Genomic DNA, 19,919 nt, shown 5'->3' with positions numbered 1-19,919 from the left:
AATTACCATGTCAACTCATAGTAGCAGTTTAAAAGTTGAGAACACTGAAGCCTATTCTTTGCTGTTCTTGGTAGCTATTCTTGTGACAAATAATGTGTTTTGGCATCTCTACTGTGGCCTTAAATGACAACTTTGTGTTACACGTATTACACGTATCGCTTTCCTATTATTCTGCTAACTCCTAAAGTTTGATTATTGAAGGCCTTTTAGTTGGTGACAAACAGAGGTGGCTCTATTGCTTGGCCATGTCACAAGCCACAAGCCACAAGCCGAATGCCCTGGAGATTGCTGGGTCTCTGAATGAAAAAGGAGGATATCACAGTACCCTTAGAATCTCACATGAGATCTCTGGGGTCCATGCCCATATAGAGACAGCCACATATCTTTTCCTAAAAGGTTTGTGCACTTTCTACTGGAGACTTTTGGACATTCTATATGGGCAGAGTAATCTGGAGGTGACATATGTCTAACATACCACTTGGGCAGTGCTGAAATTAATTTAGATTTTACTATTCCATGAAGGAGAGGGTGTTGAGTTGGTTAGGGAGAGAGAGAGAGAGAATGGTTCATATATTCATTGTAGAAGGCGTTTTCTTCAATGAATGGATCCAAATGGGGTTGTCCCTTGTCTTTACCTTCCCAAAGTAACCTACTGAAAAATGCTTGAATTGAAAGATGAGGGACTTGGTGGGCCAGATATTCGGAGCTCTGACTATAAATTCATTCACTGTAGCCATGTGACCTCCCATGTGCCTCTGTGGGTTGGTTCTGAAATGTACCCTGTTTACTACACACACAGGATTAAAAAAAATAATAATATAAATAATCAAGCAGTAAACAAATGTACTATTTTAAAATTCAACAAACAATTATGAACACCTATCATTAGAAAAATATCTCAACTTTTCTGGTGTAGAATACGTGAGACCCTTTTTTTTTTTCTTTTTTTTTCTTCCATTTAAATAGGTGTTGTGGCAAGTTTTTGGTAGTGATTTTTGAAGATATAAAATATGTCTTTTATTTTTTACATAGAAGTTTTTATTTTTATTTTAAAAAAGTGTAGCTAAATGAAATTAGCCCAAATTTTTGCCATAGCCTTGTGTTGTGTCATGACTCATGAGTGATGACAATCCTCTATGTGAAGCGTTACTTGGTTCGTCAAATAGAAAGTAAATCCAAACGGAAATGTAGGTCTTCACTTATAGCTTTTGCAATTGGTTTGGGTTATTAGCTTTAATTAAAAATGGAAGTAGAAATCAATTGAAAGGGGATTTTCTCTTTTAGACTTTTCAAAAATCAATTCTTGATATTGGTATTTATGAAGGTAAAGTTTAGTGGGCATGATAGGGGGGTTGGGTGGTGGGTTGCTCATGAATTATTACATGAAAATCCGTGACATTAAGAAGATAATAGTCGAGAATCGGAGAATTTGATTTTGAAAACTCAAGTCAATATCATTAGGGAACACATGTGTTGTTGTCTCCTCGATGTTACGTCAACAGTGATATATAGAGAGCTGGACTCCTTGATGTTCTTATCAAAATGTGTTACCACTTCTCAATGTCCATGTCTCCTCGATCTTTACTTACGAGACTACAAACATCTTTCTTTCAAGGGGATCTTTAAATTTCCTTTTTTTTTTTTTTCTTTTAGAAAATACCCTGGTTTCATTACACACATGTCAAATATTTAAAGATCGATAAATTTGGAGTTATATTAAGTCTCAATGATTTTGAACAATCTCTTGCTTTCTATTTGTTCATTTGTTCTTTCAAATTTTTTTTTTTTAAAGAAAATTATTAAGATATTTTTGGAATTTAGTTTTTCCAATATCTAAATCATATTATTCTGGTTACTATGTGTACAATTAATAAAAATAAATAAATATATATTAATATTTTTTATTCATTTTTATAGGGGTCCATCTTTCAACAGTTCTACTTTACTCCCCATGTGCCTACTTAAGTATGTAGTGCCCCCCTTTTGGTGGTGGTTGTCATCTTTATAGTGTATGGTCCATGTTGTTATCCCAAACAAAGAAAATTTTCTTCACATTTAACTCTTTAAACATCAAAATACATCTTATTCATAGAGAGAAGAATGCTTCTCTGATGTTGGGGGGTGGGCAGACCACATTCAAATGAAGACTGATCCTATGGCCCTGTATTTAGTATCAAGGGTCATATATTAGAACCCTACTTGTGCCCTTTTTTTTTTTTTATATATTTTAAACCCATAAAAGTTTTCATGTAAATTATTATTTTTCCTCATTTTCTTTTTCTAGATAGAGAAATAAAGGGTGAAATTTGAAGCCTGACATTTGATGTGTGGTGGTGGATGGTCCATAGCATGAGAGTATTGCTCACAGAGGACCTGTAAAAATCACAAGAATTTATGGGTAGTACTGAACAATTTCTCAGAAGTACTTGTTCCTATGCTCAAAACCAGCAGGCATGTGCAGATGCAAGAATGAATTATTGTTCATATGTACCAAATAGAAGCCATGATGGATGCAAGTCCATTTCTGGTCCCTTTTGTTTGATCCAATTCACTAAAAATCCCAAGGCAAGGTCATTTTCTATGACAGCATCTTCTCACAGCTTAGGATCAAGGGGGACGGGTCATTTTCCACAGTGGCACAGTGGCCATAGCTACTATTGCTTAAGAGCATTGGCCCTCCTTTCCTATGTGTGTACTAGGTCGAGTTGGTGGGTGAAATGCCCTGAAAATCAAAGCCCCTCATGTTATGATTTTTAATGAGAAATAGGGTTATGTTGTGGAGCTCTCAAGGCAAGCTGGATGAGAGGGACAGAGATGGAGATGGTGAAGTGTGTGTTTGACAGTTGGCTCTCCATTATAGCCTAACACAAACCTCATTTTGCAATTCTCCCCTTTGTGTATCATCCTCATATGGTTCATTGATGGAGGACTTTGTATCCAATACCTTGCTCATTGTTAAAGTAGAATCTAACCGTAAATTATGGATTATAGATAAATAGATGAGGAATGGATAGACAGAGATTTGAGCTTGACACCTGTAATCACTTAGAGTTCTCATACTACATTAATTTATTAATTTGAGCTAAAGACCTTGATGAACAAGATTAACGTGATCTTGATATCATGTCAAGTAATAAGACCATGACACCTAGAAATATTGTGGATTGTTAAAATCAATGAAGATCATGATGTGTGAACAAAAAAAGTTTAACTCTAATATCATATTAGATTACCAATTTGACCTTAAAACTTAAGATGTTAGATAATAAGCCTATAATAAGTAAATTTAAGACAATATTCCTCCTATACTTTTGTGTTGGATACTTCATGCAAACCCTAAAAAAATTCAAAAGTTCATCAGCCTTTGCTCTTTCCCTCTTTTCCAATTGAAATTCCACTACTTTTACAAGACCCAAAAGGTAACTAAAATCACAAAAATCTAATAATGCCTTCAAATTTCTCATAAAAGGGGGTAGTTAGTGAATTATTACTATGTCCCACTCAATCTAGTCCCAAATATTCACCTTTTTATTTGTATGTCTTTTCTTCTCTGAATGCTAGGCAAGGGCAAAAGGCTTTCCCCTGATCACGGGCTTCCATGAAATCCAAGCATTCCAGGACAAAACCACTTTTTTGTCTCTCTATCTCCTTTTTAATCAAATCTTTATACCTTTTTGTTCTTTGTTAAGTTTTTGGATATTTAAAAGGAATTGTTTATTTTAAAATCATAAGACCCGTAGATCCAAATTGGATTATTTATTTAGATTATGAAAAATGACAGATGATATAAGACCACATCCTTCTGTCCAAAGCCCCAATATGGTTAATATATATTATTCATCAACTTTTTAATAATTTAAGTTTTTAAAAAGTTGATTTGTTTAGCATAAGTCATTAATTTAAATTTTATCAAATAATTTATTTTCCTCGTGGATAACATTTTTAAGTTATTATGACCAGAACGTGTTTGTATAAAAGGGTGTAATATTAATTTTAAGTTAAAATGATTGATAGGTGGAGGAGGGTAATTTCATTTTCAAGAATTCAGAGAGCAGCAACTGACTATTTATCAGTCAACTCTCAGGAACATTGATAAGAGACCACCAGAGGAAAGAAAAAAAAAGAAGCAAAATCCTTTCCAAGAATTATGTCCATCAAAAAGCAAAAGTGCAAAACCCTTTTCAATACTGATGTTTTTGGACCTTCCAGGGTAATAAAGGGGGTGATGTTTAATTTGAGTCACCTATCAATTATCATTCCCTTGGGTCCATCCTGTGAGAATTACCTGATGTAAATTGTTGGGATTGAACATTTAATAATAAAGATTTTGGCTCAATTTATAGTTTTAATATAGTATTATAACTTTGGTCCCAATGTGGAGCTTCCCTTGTCTTTTTACTCAATTTCCAACAAAGAAAGATAAGTAAATTGATAGATTTGTAGTTTGCTCACTCATTCATTTGTGGGTGATCCATTCTTTGTCTCTCCATCTTGGAACATGATAATTTAAGCTTTTGGGTAATGGTAGTTTTCTTCAAATAAAATTTGGGTGAAAATTTTTGCAAACTTAATTAGTTGTACAACTTGCAGAATATATGTCTCATATTGGTGAATTATTTGAATTAATCAAAACCATTTGATCCACCCTGAGGAAGGTATAATAAAATCTTATGTTCGGTTTTATAGATGGTCTTGGTGTTTGTTATTGACAAATTGTTACATGGAGATTGAAGCTAATATCATTTTATATGAATATTATATGATTGAAGTCAAATTCAATATGATTTAAAAATATATCTATACAATCAAGAGGAATCTATTACATATATTTTGTTAGAATTTTGCTTTTCGTGACCGAGGTAAGATCACGTATGCATATGAAGAATTTGATTGAATGAAATGGAAGAATCATTTAGATCAACTTAAGAATGAATTGGAGTTTGACATGGATGCTAATATAGTTTACAAACGGTATAATGTAACTTGAAAGATAAATATTAACAATGGGGATTTATGTATAACAAAACTTGAAATAGGCCACAGACCCATATGTCTAATGGTGTATAAGAATGTATATATGATTCCCGTAAAATGATCTTTAATGTTATGATTGGTTTTCAGAAAATTTGAAGGAAAATATGAGGAAAAGAAAATAAAAAAATAGAAAAAAGAAGAAAGTTAAAATAAAAAGATTTAAAATTAATAAATTATTTTTATATGATATTTTAAATTCATTTCATTTAATTTAACTTTTTTATATAGAGTTTAAACAAGTAAATTTTTAACCAATTTTGATTATATTTATATAGTTTAACGCTTATATATATATATATATATATATATATATATATAGGGTTAATTAATAATTTAACTCTTTTATATATATATATAGATAGATATATTTCTTAATACTTCCCCAAAACTAGCCTAAGAATTTTTGAAAGATCAACTGCAGAATCAGAAGTTTTCAAGTTTTAGAAAGTGTAAGGCAACAAACTACAGTGTGTAGATACTTCATTTTCCTTGCAACAGTGGCATACATTGCATAACAAATTCAGGGTGATCAATGTTGAAGAACCCAAATCCTTGTCATTAAGCCAGGAGATCAATGGTGATCTCCTATCACCCAAAAAAAGCTATGACACCCTTGTCTAGGACTCTAGTGCCCTTTAAGATTTCATTGTCTCAAGGCCCTATTCTTTTTCCTGATTTAATTTTCACTCTCATCATATTACTGCATGCTGCAATCTAGCCTAGGATGAAAGCCATAGTCACATAATTCAATGGGGGTAATGTGCCTAATTTCAAGATACCAATTGAGTAAAAATATGTCGGAATACTAGAGTTGAATATCAACAGGAAACTTTCATGAATCCTTTTTACCAGTAGAATTGCTCATGGGGAAGCAACAGTCTACAGGAAGTTACCTCCTTTTGATATTCAGCCAGAACAGCAGTAATGTCTTGTTTCTAAACTGCTCCTATATATGAAGTTTCCGTTTGCCATGTGGGAAAAACAATGAGAAACTGTAAGTTTCTGTTCTTGTGTAGGAAATTCAATTGATAACAGTTCTGCCCTTTCACAAATAATGGCATGGTCTTGTTGTTTTTGGGATGTGGTTGGACATAGCAGCATCTTTTCACGATCATGTGATTTCTTTTATAGAATAAGTTAATGAGTAATCTTGCAAAATCTCGATGATAAACACTTCTTTCTACTTGAATAAATTTCTTTGATATTAAATGAAATTCATTAAATGACGCTTCTATGTTTCATTTTTGTCGCCAAGAAAACAGGGGTGGCCATACATTTGGGGCAGTTACTTGTTGGCAACAGAGAGAGAGCTTTTGATCTCTCACTCTGTGCCCCACTTTTTGGATTGAAGAGATTTCCCAAATGGACAGCTACAAAACCACGCGGTTTCATCCCACAAGTCCGCTTTCAACCCCATAAATATGAATTTTTCTCCACATATCACTGCCTCAAAACCACTACACTTAGCAGTTTCAATGGTCCCAACCGCTTCAAAGATGTCAGATGATCAGCCATCTATGATGTTGACTGATATCTATTTATTCCCCTCAAACCCCCCTCTCCATTTCCTCACAAACTCCCCTCAACAAGGTTCATCCTCCTCCATTAGTCTTCTCTTTCCCTTTTCTTGTCTTTCCACTCTTATCTTCGCCCACTTCAAAGAATGGTCAACTTCAGTAGCATGTCAAGAAAATGCTCATTATCTGATTTCCTTTTTGCAGGAAAATGGCTCTTCTCGGGTTTCTGTTGGTGGGCATTCTCTCAATGGTCTCAGCTGTGAATGGGTATTATGGTGGTTGGATTAATGCTCATGCCACCTTCTATGGAGGTGGTGATGCTTCTGGGACAATGGGTGGGTTACAGTTTACACAACTGAGTTAATCAATAAATTTGGTGTGACTTTCATACATAAGGATAAATATCTGCTCCCTTTGTCACTTCAATATTGGTATTTGGCAATTGTCTTATGTAGGTGGAGCTTGTGGATATGGAAACCTGTACAGCCAGGGGTATGGGACCAACACTGCAGCATTGAGCACAGCTCTTTTCAACAATGGCCTCAGCTGTGGCGCCTGTTTTGAGCTTAGGTGTGTGAATGATCCCCAGTGGTGCCTCCCTGGCACCATTGTCGTCACTGCCACTAACTTCTGCCCACCAGGAGGCTGGTGTGATCCTCCCCAGCAACACTTTGATCTCTCTCAGCCTGTCTTCCAACACATTGCTCAGTACAGAGCTGGGATTGTCCCTGTCGCTTACAGAAGGTATGCCAATTGCCATTTGCCCCCAATTCACCGTTCCAGCATTTCTTGTACTGATTTCTCTTTACTGGCGAGCTCACAATGCTTCTTCCTTCATGGGTTTTGTAGGGTTTCCTGCAGAAAATCAGGAGGCATCAGGTTCACCGTCAATGGCCATTCCTACTTCAATCTTGTCCTCGTCACCAACGTGGGGGGCGCCGGCGATGTCCATGCTGTTTCCATCAAGGGTTCAAGAACTGCCTGGCAGCCTATGTCAAGGAACTGGGGCCAAAACTGGCAAAGCAACTCCTACCTCAATGGCCAAAGCCTCTCCTTCAGAGTAGTCACCAGCGATGGCCGCGCCATAGTCTCCTACAATGTTGCCCCTGCAGGCTGGTCCTTTGGCCAGACCTACACTGGAGGCCAATTCCGCTAGAAAATCAAACTAAGTTAAAAACTTTTAGCAGGTTTTTCACCATATAAATAAATATAAAGATTGCTATATATATATATATATATATATATGCTGATATTTATATGCCTAAGCTAAGGGTATGGCATAAAGACTAAGGTTGGATAAAGCAAATGTATAGTAAAATAGCTTCATATATGTAAAAAATGAAAAGGGTCAATTTTGAATGGCCCTTTTTTCCATTGTAATTTGCTTGTGGCTTTTTGCAGTTCATGGCTGGCTTTGTGCTGAAAGCCCCTGCCACTGCTGAGGAGGTAGACGTTAATTTTATTATCAGTAAATGTTCCCTACTAAATGCTCTAGTAAAGAGTGTTTTTGCTTAGTCTATGTGAGGTCATTGTAATGCATATGACTTTGTTGTACTTGAGCCATTATGAGAATGTGAAAGTGAAAATCTTCAATTTGGTTAATGATATTTCAAAGATTTATCTATCTTCTCAACTTGCTATAACCCTACCTACTCATCAGGAGTATTTATGTGTTGTGTTTTGACAAATAACGTCTCATAGAATTTTGAAGGTGGATACACCGACAAAGTATGAGGTAGGAACAAGTAGGAAAGAGAAACATAAACATAAATGTTTGGGTTCATCTATCTGCTATGCAACTTCTCTGGGGGGAAGTTTCATTAATTTCTTTGTTGAATCCTCTCGGAAGTTGTTGGATCTGCAGCCCTCTCATGAAAAACCAACGTTGCCATTTATGATTGAGATCTCAAAACAGCACTCTCTCAAATTTACCGTGATTTTCTTTTGAGATTTAAACCATCACAGAAGGAAAAGCAGACACAAGAAATTCATAGATGGACAGTGCCTGATCTTTTGATTCTTTTTCCTACAGATCAATTTAGAATTCACAGTTTAGAGGTAAACTAACCATTCAAACACATTTTATAGGCATGCGCTTGTCCTTTCAAATTGGACTTTACATCAGCTGGTGACCCTCATCTGTAAATGAGACCGACCAAGTGGCATATAAAAAGCCGCGACTACATTAATGGCGTGTGAAAAAGACGTCTCAACGCTTCGCCTTCGCCCTCTCTCGTCTCTCCATGTCTGCAGATACTCCAAGCTCTCTATATCCATGTTTTCACCTTGTCGGCGACCAATCTCCCTCATAGTAGCCAGCATTTTTACTAGGCCTTAATGATTCAACCATGTTAATCAGATAACCTTATTGCTGATTTGATTAATTAGTGCTATTATGACGTTTGTCTAATGCATAATCACTAAATTCTTTCAAATCAGAGACAGCAGCCTAGTAGCAGCATCAGCATCTAGGCCAAGCTGTGAACACTCCAAATTGTTGCATGGTTGTTGCAATGTCACCGAGTCCATGCGCCTGCTGGCTTCAACTGGGGATTTTCTTTCACCAATTCAGCAGTGAGTTTCTCCGCTGATCATGGGTGCCTTTTCTGTTTGGTTGCCTAGAATTTGACTGGGTGCAATGTAGAGAAAGTGTGGAGAAAAAGAATTGTGATCCTTCACGGGTTGCATTGTTATCTGATTGACCATAGCATGAGGTCATTTTATTGGACCATTTGTTAGTTAGGTTACAATTACAGTCAAGCAATGATGGCTTATAGAGAATTGTGGGTTGGTGCCCAACTGCTCATTCAACCTATATTTGTCCTCTACACCTACAAATATTTAAGATTATTTATCCTACTTCTTCAAAACAATTGGGACTTTTCGCAATATAAGGGTTGTTCCCCGACATTTTAAAAATTTATTCCTAAAAAATAATTTTTAAGAATAGTTCTTAATTATTTTTTTGTTTTGAGAACTAAAATACTAAGAATAGCATTTGTGCGAATTACAAACACTTTCAAAATATTTTTCAGTTGTTATAAATCTATAAAAAACTAAAACTAACTCAAAAATATTTTAAAAAATAGTCTATTTACAATATATATATATATATATATATATATATATATATATATATATTTCGATATAAAAAAAAATCAACAAAGAGACACCATGGTTGGCAGAGGAAATCATGGTTCGCATTAGAGCTTGCGTCTGAACAATGGCCACCATAATGTTGAAAATCCTCAAGGGCCTAAAGGTTTATCTAGAAGTTGGATAAAGTCTACATAAACCTGCCCTGGTTCATCTCCTTATCTCCTTGATTGATGTCAGGTTTTCTAAATGTAGGGTCTTGGAATGTGGCAATTTTCTAAACATATATCCTTTTTCTTGTAAAAGGGTGATTTAGGAATTATTTTAGGTAAGACTCGATGTTTCTTGTGTCGTCAAACTTTGATATCATATTAAACTATTAATTAAACTAAAAAATTTAGTCTGTTGGGTGATTAGGGGTCTTAACAATTTTCTCATATGAGGATGAGTCGGATCCATTTTGAAGGGAAAATTTAATTAAAAAGATAAAACAGTTGTATATTTAGAAGGATAAGATCCATTTTTTTTTTACAGACATGGGAGGCCCAGGCCAGGCCAGCCCAGTCCAGTCCAGTCCAGTCCAGTCAAGGTTTAATGGGTTGGTCTTTGAAGTTTATGCTGGGCAACCTATGGGCTGGGTTACTCTGATATTGTGGGCCTCATTCAAGGCTGACCACACCAAAAAGAAAAAGAAAAAAAGGTGAAAGTAGGACTAGAAAGCATTGCCCATAGAGGCTCCGGAATGAGATGAGTTCATTTTGCCTTATTGTCGCATTTTTTTGGGGGGCTGAACAATGACAAGAAAGTAATTGAAGTAGAATTCTTCAAAATATCGGCATTGTTGCACCTCTAACAATCATTTTTTTTTTTTTACGCTCTCATGGCCCAAGACTATCATTCTTGGCTTAATTATTGGACTCGGCTTTAACCGTTTTATCTACAAACTAATTGATATCCAATAAGAATAGATTAAACTTTTTATAAGATAGTATATTTTTCGATTATGTTTTAAGAATCATTATTTGAATAACCCATTTTTCGAACTTATGAACAACTTTTATGCACCAAAAATGAATTACAAAGAGAGAATAAGCACTTGACTGAAAGGATGAAAACTATAAGCCCCAACAAATTATTGGACACAAATATGGTATAAAAAATTTAGAAACAAATAAGCAAATATTACATGGTGCCCTTTGATAATAAATCAAACTTCTGATTTGACCGGTTCTTGTATTGAAGTTGTGTAGGATAGAGAGATGGACTCATATAACCAGGGGATTAACCCCCCTTCATGGGTGTGTTCCCTCCCATCAAATTGCAAAGTTTCAATTGCCTCATAAAAACTGAGTCCATTTAAGAGAAGTGAACAGCAATGGACTCAAACTATGATAAAGTACCAAAAAATTTATGAGATGGGTGCTTCAATTAACTTGTGGTAGCAGCTGAATGAATGGACATTTTGGATGGAAATGCCATTAGAATTCTACCATTAGTTACTTGCTTCAGATTCTTTTATCCAGTATGGGAATTCACTACTTTTACCACACTTTCCCTTTCCTCCCCTTTGTCTACATCTGTACTGTACATGGAAAGGACAAAGGTGGCACAAAACCCACCTTTCTAATCCCATTAATGTTTGATAGTACTGTTTTTAAAGAACAATCAAGTCTCTCATACACTTTCTTCTTCTTTTTCCTTTTTTTTTTATACCCTCACTTTAATTATCACCTATGTATGAATGTTGTAGTCTATCATATCAGTCTATGACCCTTGTTTCATTCCTTTTCTAGATAAGTTTTTTATTATAAATCAGGAAACCCATTTGCAATCCATCGATTTATTCTCATTTACCCCATTTTCTCTCTCCCTCTCCTCCCCCCCCCCCCCCCCCTCTCTCTGATCTGCTAGGGGGGGAGCTGTGACTCTGCAGTTCTGTACTGTTGATAGCTGTGTGGTGTCCTTGACCTGGTCTAGTGTAATGTACAAGTAACAGTGCAAAGATACAAGCTTTGTGACTTCGAATACTTAAATGCTTTTTGTGACCCCATTTAAAGAAAACAAAATCACATGTTGCTTTGACAGTTTTGGTGAGGACACTGTAACTTTCTATTGTTAAAATTAATAATGCTTGTGGACTGAGAATGGGGACATTTGATAAGGATGGAGGATTTGATGTGTTCCATTTAAAAGAAGTTGAGGTGGAAAAACACACCTACTTCCACTTCTATATTTTCTATCATTTACTTTCTAATAAATAAAAGCTGACTAGAATTTGGGACATGATCATGAAACCAATAAGATTTTAAATGAAAAGGAGAATTACAGCAATAATCCAATCAAACTCTAATAGTGTGGGAGCTGCTGAGGAAAGTTCTCATAGTTTTTATTTAGTACCGTGTCCCATTTTGCATCTAAATCCTCCTTTATGTGATTAGAGCTTTCAACAAATTAGCTCCTGAGGAAAGTTCTCATAGTTTTTATTTAGCTTTGTATCCCATTTTGCATCTAAATCCTCTTTATGTGATTAGAGCTTCCAACAAATTATTAAGTGTTGGGTGTCTGATCTTAAGTTTGAAAATAGATTGTCTAAATAATGGCTCTTAAAAGAAACATGCGGAATGTGATATTGAATGTCATAAAAGTTTGACCTACTCTCATTGAACATTAATTGATTTTCAAAGTTTGATCCTAATATTAGTATAAGAGTTAAAAGGATGCCAGGTTTAAGTTATATAAATATCATATTAGGAGAGAGATTGTTGAATACTAATTGATTTTTGGATACAAAGATACAAAGAAACGAGACTTTAGTTATAAGATATGAGAATTAAATTCCAAGTAATCAAATTATTTATTAGGTAGAGAGCAATGGTATTCTTTTGGTCAGAGGAGGTAAAACTGAGAATGAGAACTTCAGTATATTATTACTATTCTTTTTTTCTCACCGAGGGGTGAAATTTTTTAGGAAATGTGAGTGGAAGCTAAAAAACATTCCTGCGAATCTGAGATGTGCCAATCCTTTTACTGTTGTTGAGGAGTTGGTTTACTATTTTGAGCTCTGTGGAGCTTTAATTAGCAGTTACCAACCATGTTTTCTTTTACCTTGGAAATGGTCTTGCTGGAAAATAACAGTGGAAATGTACAAGAAAGGAAACATAGGACTTGTGTTACAGAAAGGGAAATACAGGAGGAAATGGAAAGTGATGCACCCCATGGAGAGGTTTTCCAAGATTACTTCTTAAATGCATATCTTCTTACATCCCTTTAATAAAATCTTGTGCAAAATGGACACTTAAACAGACTTGAAAACTTCTCTTTTTCTGATTTTCTGATTTTCTGAGAAGCAGTAAGTTATATCTTATCTCAGATAAAAAGCTTGAATCTTCTCACATTGCTTTAAGAAACCCAACAAGGGGGAGCAATATCTCTCACTTTGTGAACAGTATGAGTGAGATACTCACACTAAAACAAACAAGACAAAAGTGAAATTTATTATCCTGCAGAACAACCATGTGGGGTAGTCCAAAAATCAGAAAAATGAAATCTATGAAGATGGGTTGGTGGTTTAAACTTTAAACTGAGCATGACTTGAATGCAGAAGTTTGGACTTTGGAGTACCTTTTAAGGGCAAGGCTCAATGACCCTGTAGGAAGAACATGAAAAAATGCATAATGTAGGGGCAGTTGCTGCCTTGCTAGTTTGGTTACGGCCCTTATGGGGCATTTGATGTAGGGTCCCCTTCAGGTGGTTAACTGATTAGCCCCAGGTTTAGGGTAGCTCTAGCCCTCTGTTCTGACCCAAACCTAAAGGAGAGATGGGCTGATGGAGACTGAAAGCTACATGTTATTTATTATTGTTGAGGTGGGTTTGAGTGACAGAAGGTGTTTTGTCATGCTCTTTTATTTCCTGCCATTCACTCTCAATTGGTGTATATAAGCCTTTTGCAGTCCCCAACCTTTGCAGCCTCTCACAGTACCCTTCTTTTGCCAACCCAGAGAGGGACAGCCCTGAGACTCAGAGCTGATCAGAAGGGGGCGTGAGTAAGAGTGGAGGTTGTGGTGGTGGCTCTATCAGCCTCTTCCCTCAGCCTTTCACACGTGACATGAGATGACACCACACGTGGGAGTGGAGAAAGAGAATCTTTCACAAGAAATGGAGGTGCCACTTGCTTTTCAGGTGTGTGAGCCACACTTTCTTGTGGGTGTAATGGGTGTGGGGATCACGTACTTTGAGGTGGTTCTGATGTTGCAGCCCTCAGATGGAGTCAAAATAGAGGTCAGGGCCAGTCAGGGTGGTGAAGAAGTGAAGGGCAGAGAAGAGAAAAGAGGAGAAGGAAGCGTAGTCGTGTGGGTTTCTGTTAAAAAACCAACACTAGTGCTAGCTGCTTCTAAGGTTTTTTCACTTCACTCTGCGACTCTTCTCCTTTCCCTTAAGCCCTCTCTTTTCTCTCTTTCTTGGTTTCTCTTCCACTTTCTTTTATTTTGTTTTATTTTTTCTTTTTTCCAGTCATGAATGTGACATTGCAACAGTTAGACAGCACCTTCTGTCACCAAGAAAACGATGGCATGGCTAAACAATGTCATATTTACAAGCCTTTCTCTCCCTCTTCATCAATGGGAGTGTTTGAGGACATGGGTTCTCTCTCCATTAGCCCAAGCTACGGAGCTTACTGTTGTAAGAGTTCTGATCAGAGGGGGCTGCACATGGGTTTTCCATTAATGGGGAACTGCAGCAGTAGTTTGGATGACACCCAGAACAGTGAGGGTGGTGGTGGAGATGGCAAGGGGTCTGAAACCAGTGATGGGTTTGGGGAAAACAGTGGCGTTGCCATGGAAATCATCAACAAGGGCATCAACTTAAATGAAGAGAGACCAAATGAGAGCTCTGGATTAGATGGTGGCCAGTCAAAGCTATGTGCCAGAGGGCATTGGAGGCCTGCAGAAGACTCTAAACTCAGAGAACTTGTTGCTCTTTATGGCCCACAGAACTGGAACCTTATAGCAGAGAAGTTGGAAGGAAGATCAGGTAGGTTCAGTTGAAGCAAACCCCCAAAGCTTCTTCTTTTGAATACAACTAACTAGTTTTACCCATATATATTTCTTTTGTAAAGTTATAACCTTTTGTTTGATTGAAGGTAAGAGCTGCAGATTAAGATGGTTTAACCAGTTGGACCCAAGAATCAATAGAAGAGCTTTCACTGAGGAAGAAGAAGAGAGGCTAATGGCAGCTCATAGATGGTATGGTAACAAATGGGCCATGATTGCTAGACTCTTCCCAGGAAGGACTGATAATGCAGTAAAAAATCACTGGCATGTTATAATGGCAAGGAAATACAGAGAGCAGTCTAGTGCTTATAGGAGGAGAAAGATGAATCAAGCTGCTCACAAAAAGTTGGAGGTGGGTGGTGGGAGCTATGTGTGCAGAGATACATCCATTAGAACTGAACACAACTCTCTCAATGTCTGCAATGGCAACAACTTCATCAAATCTTCTCACCACTTCCCATTTGCAGCTCATATGGGTGGTGGTGGGTCTATTATCAATGGCTCCCACATGACCAGTAGTGAAGAAGCAGTGTCAAGTGGTGGTGGTGATTGGTTGGTGGGTGCTTCTTCAAGCAGCAACACTATGTTGCCTCCTCACCACACTGGACCTTGTCCAAGCCAGACACCTTTTCATTTCCTTTCTGGTTTGTCCTTTTGATCCCTCCATTGCCTACATTCTCTTATGCTATATATATGCTGTTTGTGCATTTGGGTTTCTGTGCTTTTTCTCATTGGCTTCTTATTTTAAATCCCACCAACATCCTTTTATCTTTCCTGGTGTCCATGCTTGCCCATTTCCTTCTTGGATTTTCAATCATGCTCCGCTGCAAAGATTAGCTTTTTGTATGGCTTTTTGGTTTTTAACACACTTAAATTACTCTCCCTGTAAAATACTAGCTTTTTCAATATTTCCCTTGCTTTGTCTTTCTAAGTGTCAACAACAGACAGAGGAACCGTTCTTAAATCTCTCTTTTTTGTTCTAAATTTTTGTGGATTTCTAGCATTTTTTTTGGAAATTTTTTTTTTTAAATCTTTGTGAATGGGCCATTGATAGTGTATCTTTGTTGTTTCTCAGACTCTGTTGCATCAACATCACAAGTCTCAGTCAGTGAACCATCATCATCAACATCAGCTGCAGAGAACATGGCAAACACCCATTTTGAGGCCACCATATCACCACCATTTATAGACTTCCTTGGAGTAGGAGCCACATGAAGGAAAAGAGTTTCCAAAAGCTAGTAAAAAAAAAGATTTAGAAGACGTAGTTCAGACAGGTGACACTCCCCCCAAAAGAAAAAAAAAAAGAAAAAAAAAAGAAAAAGAAAATCATCATCTGTTTCCTTGTACCCATTCCCACAAGAAACCATTTCCAAAGCTGAAACAATAAACTTTATCTTCATCATCACTTCTTCATGTTCCTCATTCTTCCTTTGTTTTATTATATAGATTAGTCTAGGTTCAAGAAGTACCCAAAACAAAGTATTCTTTATAATATTGATTTGGGCAATGCTCTAAAGTCTTATCTCTGTGTGGAGGGGAACCTTTTGAACATCCCCTTCTCATGGGCCTGCAAGATTCAGGCAGAGGTTTTACTTGTGAGCACCAACTTTCTCCCATGCATTAATGATGGTGGCATATCTTCAGCCTCTTCCAAAGGGGCTCTCGCCACCATATTGTCCTCCCAACTCATGCCCATCACATGGGTGTTGGGCCAGACTATTTGAATGCTTTTGTCAGAAAAAATAAAATAAAAAGGAGTACCCTTTGTGAAGTGGGTGGGTTGACATGGTCCCATACACCAGGATCTCCTCTAAAATCCATGCAACACTTGGACAGGTTTCAGAGGGTGTATCACCTTTTGTTCCAAGTTGACATCCACCTACTGAAGTGGACTCAAATTAAGAATAAGAAAAATGTCTTTTGATTAACATTCATTACTTGAGATTGGGTCAGCTTTACCTCCTATATGAAAGCATTATTTGAATATTCTAAGAAGATGCTTTTTGACTGGCTTTCATTTTTTTGATAGGAACTTTTTATTGGCATTCCTTAGCATGTGGGTTTTTGAGTTGGGCCAAAATCAAAACCCAAAACCATCACTCCTTTTGAACCCAAAACAGAAAAGAATTTGGGCTTAACCCTTCTTCCTGAGGGGTTCATCAAGGGGGGAAGGTGAGTGTTTAGGTGACCTCAAGGTGAAGCCATTAATTGGCTTCTCAAAATTATTCTTTCCAGTAAGTTGGAGCACAAATTTCTTGGCCTTTGATAAAAGCCATAAATGGGTTGGAATTGGAAAACCCTTGCCTTGTAATGAACTAGAAGTAATCTAGGGTTTAGGGACCAAGGATAGGTCAAATTGATAGCATAATAATTCAAAACCGAAACTAAACATGTAAAGTTTATTATTCTCCATATGATAATAAGAATTTTGTTGAACAAATATTATAAATAAAAAAAAGAAAAAAGAAAAGTTAAAGGATGAATTTGTTAGTTCAGATGAGGCAATTCTCTGTGAATTTTACAAATTCATTGAAATCAATCCTTCCATCTCTATTTTCATCATGAGAGCTGATCATCTTCTTGCAATCTTCAATCCCAGTTCCTTGTCTGAAGCCCAAATTGAGAAGAACTCTCTGCAACTCCTTTGCATCAATAAACCCATCCCTGTTCGCATCAAACACAAGGAAGGCTTCCTTCAACTCCTCCAAGCTAGGCTCCTTCTCCTCAAACAACCCTGCTAGCTCCTCAGGACGCAGTCTCTCCTGAAGCTTTTCCCCCTCCGGGTTGCAACAAATCCCCAGCCTTTCCATCACTGTCTCCATATCTTCTCTGCATAAGCTTCTATCATCCACCTTTACATTCTGGCTAAGTGGCCTGCTGGGCACCTCAAAGTCCTGGCTCTTCCTCTCAGCCCAAAGCTCTGTGTTGCAGAAGAAGCTGAATTGGGACTGGAAGAAGGACATAGACCTTGAGAAAAACCCCTGAATTATTGTGACCCACAAGCAGATTACTTCAAATCTTAATATATCATCCAATATAGATGATGAAAAAAATGGTTGGATCATTTCTGGTGATGATCTCTCCCCCATTATGTACTGAATTCTTCTAATTGAGGTACTTCACAATATCCACAAAAGGCACTCAGAGCAATATGAATATGATATGGAGGATGGAGGAGGGGAGTATATTTATACTGGATTGAGATTAGCCTCAGCTTGAAGCCACCAAGAATATTGTGGTCAGCCTTTGTAAGGAGGTGGGGAAAGTGCTTGCGGGCTGCAGCAAAAGGGCTTGGAAACAACATGACAAGAAATGGTCACTTAAGAAAATGTCAAAGGAAGTTTCTCTACTCCTGCAGCCCAAGGAAATATCCTTTGTTTTGTTTTCCCATGTGGGACACAGGTTTGGAGGCAGGCTGGCCCGCCTTTCATTTACTGGTCTTCCCTTGTGCAGTTACTTGGTCTTTGCCAGGAATCTCCAAGTGATGTGGGGAGAAACAACATATGATTGACCCTTCTTTCGTTTTTGCATGGATACATTTTCTTTGCCTTGACCAAGGCAATTTCACCATTGATATTAGATATATATGTGCGGTATCAAAGACTTGTAATCGATCATCGATCATACCTCTTATACCTTGTTAAGATACCAATTTTAATTAAAAACTTAAATTATTAGATAATAGATCGACGAATATATAATACCATATTAAGATATTAGTTCAATATACACACTTAAAATTATTAAGTAGCATAGGCAAAATAATTTGTTTTCTCAAGCCCTTTTACTTATTTGTTTTATTTTTTAATTTTTAATTTTTATTTTTATGGATAAGCAAGTAATATATAAATATTTTTATTTTAAAAAAAGAAAAAGGAGGTGGTCTTTGGAAAATTCTGACCATATTGAAAAGATAAGTGGAAGTGGAAAAACATGGGCATGTATCTTTGTTGGAATATGTAAAATCATAATAATAGTGTAGATGGAATAAACCATTGCAAATCTTCCAAAACATGTCAAATGGGGTCTAGACTCTGAAACGTGAAAGAAGGGGGCTTATTTATTCTCTCCTTGATTCAATTCACATTTTTGGGCTTGGAATTCGTTGCCCTATGCGTGGAAGCCGGCCGGTAGGGATCCTTTGATGAGGTTGCTATCACAACGGCTTCCTTGAAAGGAAACACAAGGAAAATTTCTTCCATCATCACTTTTCATTGAAGTATAGATTACAACATTCCTTGATAAAGCTTTAAGAATTCTCTCTTGTTCATTTTGTCAAGTCAATCTAATTTTTTTCTTTTCCACGTTTCTATCAAAATAATTAACCCTATTTACAAATGAAAATTCATATCAACTTAGATGTTACGAAACCATCTCCTAACTATTTCCCATTTATTCCAAAATAATCCTTTTAGGGGGACAATTTTACATATTTCTACCAAATTCATACTATTAATGAAATATTATTTTTTATTTTGTCTATGGTTCTTGGTATGTGAAAGGGCTTCCAATGACTTTTACTTATGTTAGAATTAAAATATCGAAGAAAAAAAATATATTTCTACATAATAAAAATAGTTCTAGTTTTAATTGTTTTTGGTGATAACATTTTGTACAAAATGTTAGTATTTGGATATAAACAACAATTTTTATTTTTATTTTTGTTTTTTTATAATTTCCTACATAATAAAAAATAATTTTAAAAAGAAACACCTATTTTTCTCTATTCAAAATCACTTATGTAATTAATTAAACACAATAAATGGCTAGAAAACACCCTACTATTGGGCTGCAATAGAACAAGTTGGCCCATCACTGAGAAACCAAAACAGCTCATGGGCTGGTTTGGTGGGTTGGTTCAAATAAGGTTGGGCTTCTGTTAGAATTACCAAAACATTAGAATTCTGGCCAAGCCACCTCATCCAAATTTTTTGTCATCTAATTAAGAGTGTGTTTTATAATAATTCTAGAAATTATTTTTAGTCTTTCTAACACTTCAATGATAAAATTTTTCAAATGTTAAAAAGGCTAAAAACATTTTATAAAAATAACTGTCAAACAAATTCTAACTTTTTAATGAGAGTTAACATTTTATTTCCATCGTGGATCAAAATTTGAATTCGAACCCAAAATCATAATTAATAGATAATATTGACATTATAAAATTTTTATTAAATATAAAATATATATTTCAGTATAAGTTAAAATATATACTTTATGAAAA

General features: G+C 36.2%; 3 protein-coding genes across 4 annotated transcripts; 2 read left to right on the top strand and 1 right to left on the bottom strand.

Annotated features, from left to right (window-relative positions):
- The first annotated feature begins 6,612 nt into the window (after nt 1-6,612).
- LOC100244103 (expansin-A10) lies at nt 6,613-8,175 on the top strand. Its single transcript, XM_059742664.1, has 3 exons — nt 6,613-6,886; nt 7,007-7,295; nt 7,401-8,175. The coding sequence occupies exons 1-3, from the start codon at nt 6,760-6,762 to the stop codon at nt 7,705-7,707; spliced, it is 723 nt and encodes a 240-aa protein (XP_059598647.1). The 5' UTR covers nt 6,613-6,759; the 3' UTR covers nt 7,708-8,175.
- A 5,350-nt stretch (nt 8,176-13,525) lies between these two features.
- LOC100245627 (transcription factor MYB117) lies at nt 13,526-16,100 on the top strand. Of its 2 annotated transcripts, XM_010662774.3 has the most exons (4): nt 13,526-14,042; nt 14,157-14,675; nt 14,785-15,339; nt 15,771-16,100. In XM_010662774.3, exons 2-4 carry the CDS (start codon nt 14,159-14,161, stop codon nt 15,908-15,910), a joined length of 1,212 nt encoding a protein of 403 aa, XP_010661076.1. In that variant the 5' UTR covers nt 13,526-14,042; nt 14,157-14,158; the 3' UTR covers nt 15,911-16,100. The 2 variants fall into 2 exon arrangements, with proteins under 2 accessions (XP_010661076.1, XP_010661075.1); XM_010662773.3 differs by having other exon boundaries at nt 13,526-14,675.
- A 966-nt stretch (nt 16,101-17,066) lies between these two features.
- LOC100249271 (probable calcium-binding protein CML46) lies at nt 17,067-17,982 on the bottom strand. The gene has a single exon (XM_002283687.4). It carries the CDS (start codon nt 17,782-17,784, stop codon nt 17,188-17,190), a length of 597 nt encoding a protein of 198 aa, XP_002283723.1. The 5' UTR covers nt 17,785-17,982; the 3' UTR covers nt 17,067-17,187.
- Between the last annotated feature and the right edge of the window lie 1,937 nt (nt 17,983-19,919).

The sequence above is a fragment of the Vitis vinifera genome, chromosome 14, assembly GCF_030704535.1.
Source record: "Vitis vinifera cultivar Pinot Noir 40024 chromosome 14, ASM3070453v1".
Taxonomy (NCBI): domain Eukaryota; kingdom Viridiplantae; phylum Streptophyta; class Magnoliopsida; order Vitales; family Vitaceae; genus Vitis; species Vitis vinifera.
Note: the sequence above shows the minus strand (reverse complement) of the source record. Positions and strands in the feature narration are given on the sequence as shown.

Excerpts from the sequence above, each read along its gene's own strand:
- LOC100249271 (XM_002283687.4), bottom strand. The coding sequence starts at position 17,784 with ATGGGGGAGAGATCATCACCAGAAATGATCCAACCATTTTTTTCATCA.
- LOC100244103 (XM_059742664.1), top strand. The coding sequence starts at position 6,760 with ATGGCTCTTCTCGGGTTTCTGTTGGTGGGCATTCTCTCAATGGTCTCA. Across the intron at positions 6,887-7,006 it reads TGATGCTTCTGGGACAATGG|GTGGAGCTTGTGGATATGGA; the intron begins GTGGGTTACAGT and ends TGTCTTATGTAG. Across the intron at positions 7,296-7,400 it reads GTCCCTGTCGCTTACAGAAG|GGTTTCCTGCAGAAAATCAG; the intron begins GTATGCCAATTG and ends TGGGTTTTGTAG.
- LOC100245627 (XM_010662774.3), top strand. The coding sequence starts at position 14,159 with ATGAATGTGACATTGCAACAGTTAGACAGCACCTTCTGTCACCAAGAA. Across the intron at positions 14,676-14,784 it reads GAAGTTGGAAGGAAGATCAG|GTAAGAGCTGCAGATTAAGA; the intron begins GTAGGTTCAGTT and ends GTTTGATTGAAG. Across the intron at positions 15,340-15,770 it reads ACCTTTTCATTTCCTTTCTG|ACTCTGTTGCATCAACATCA; the intron begins GTTTGTCCTTTT and ends GTTGTTTCTCAG.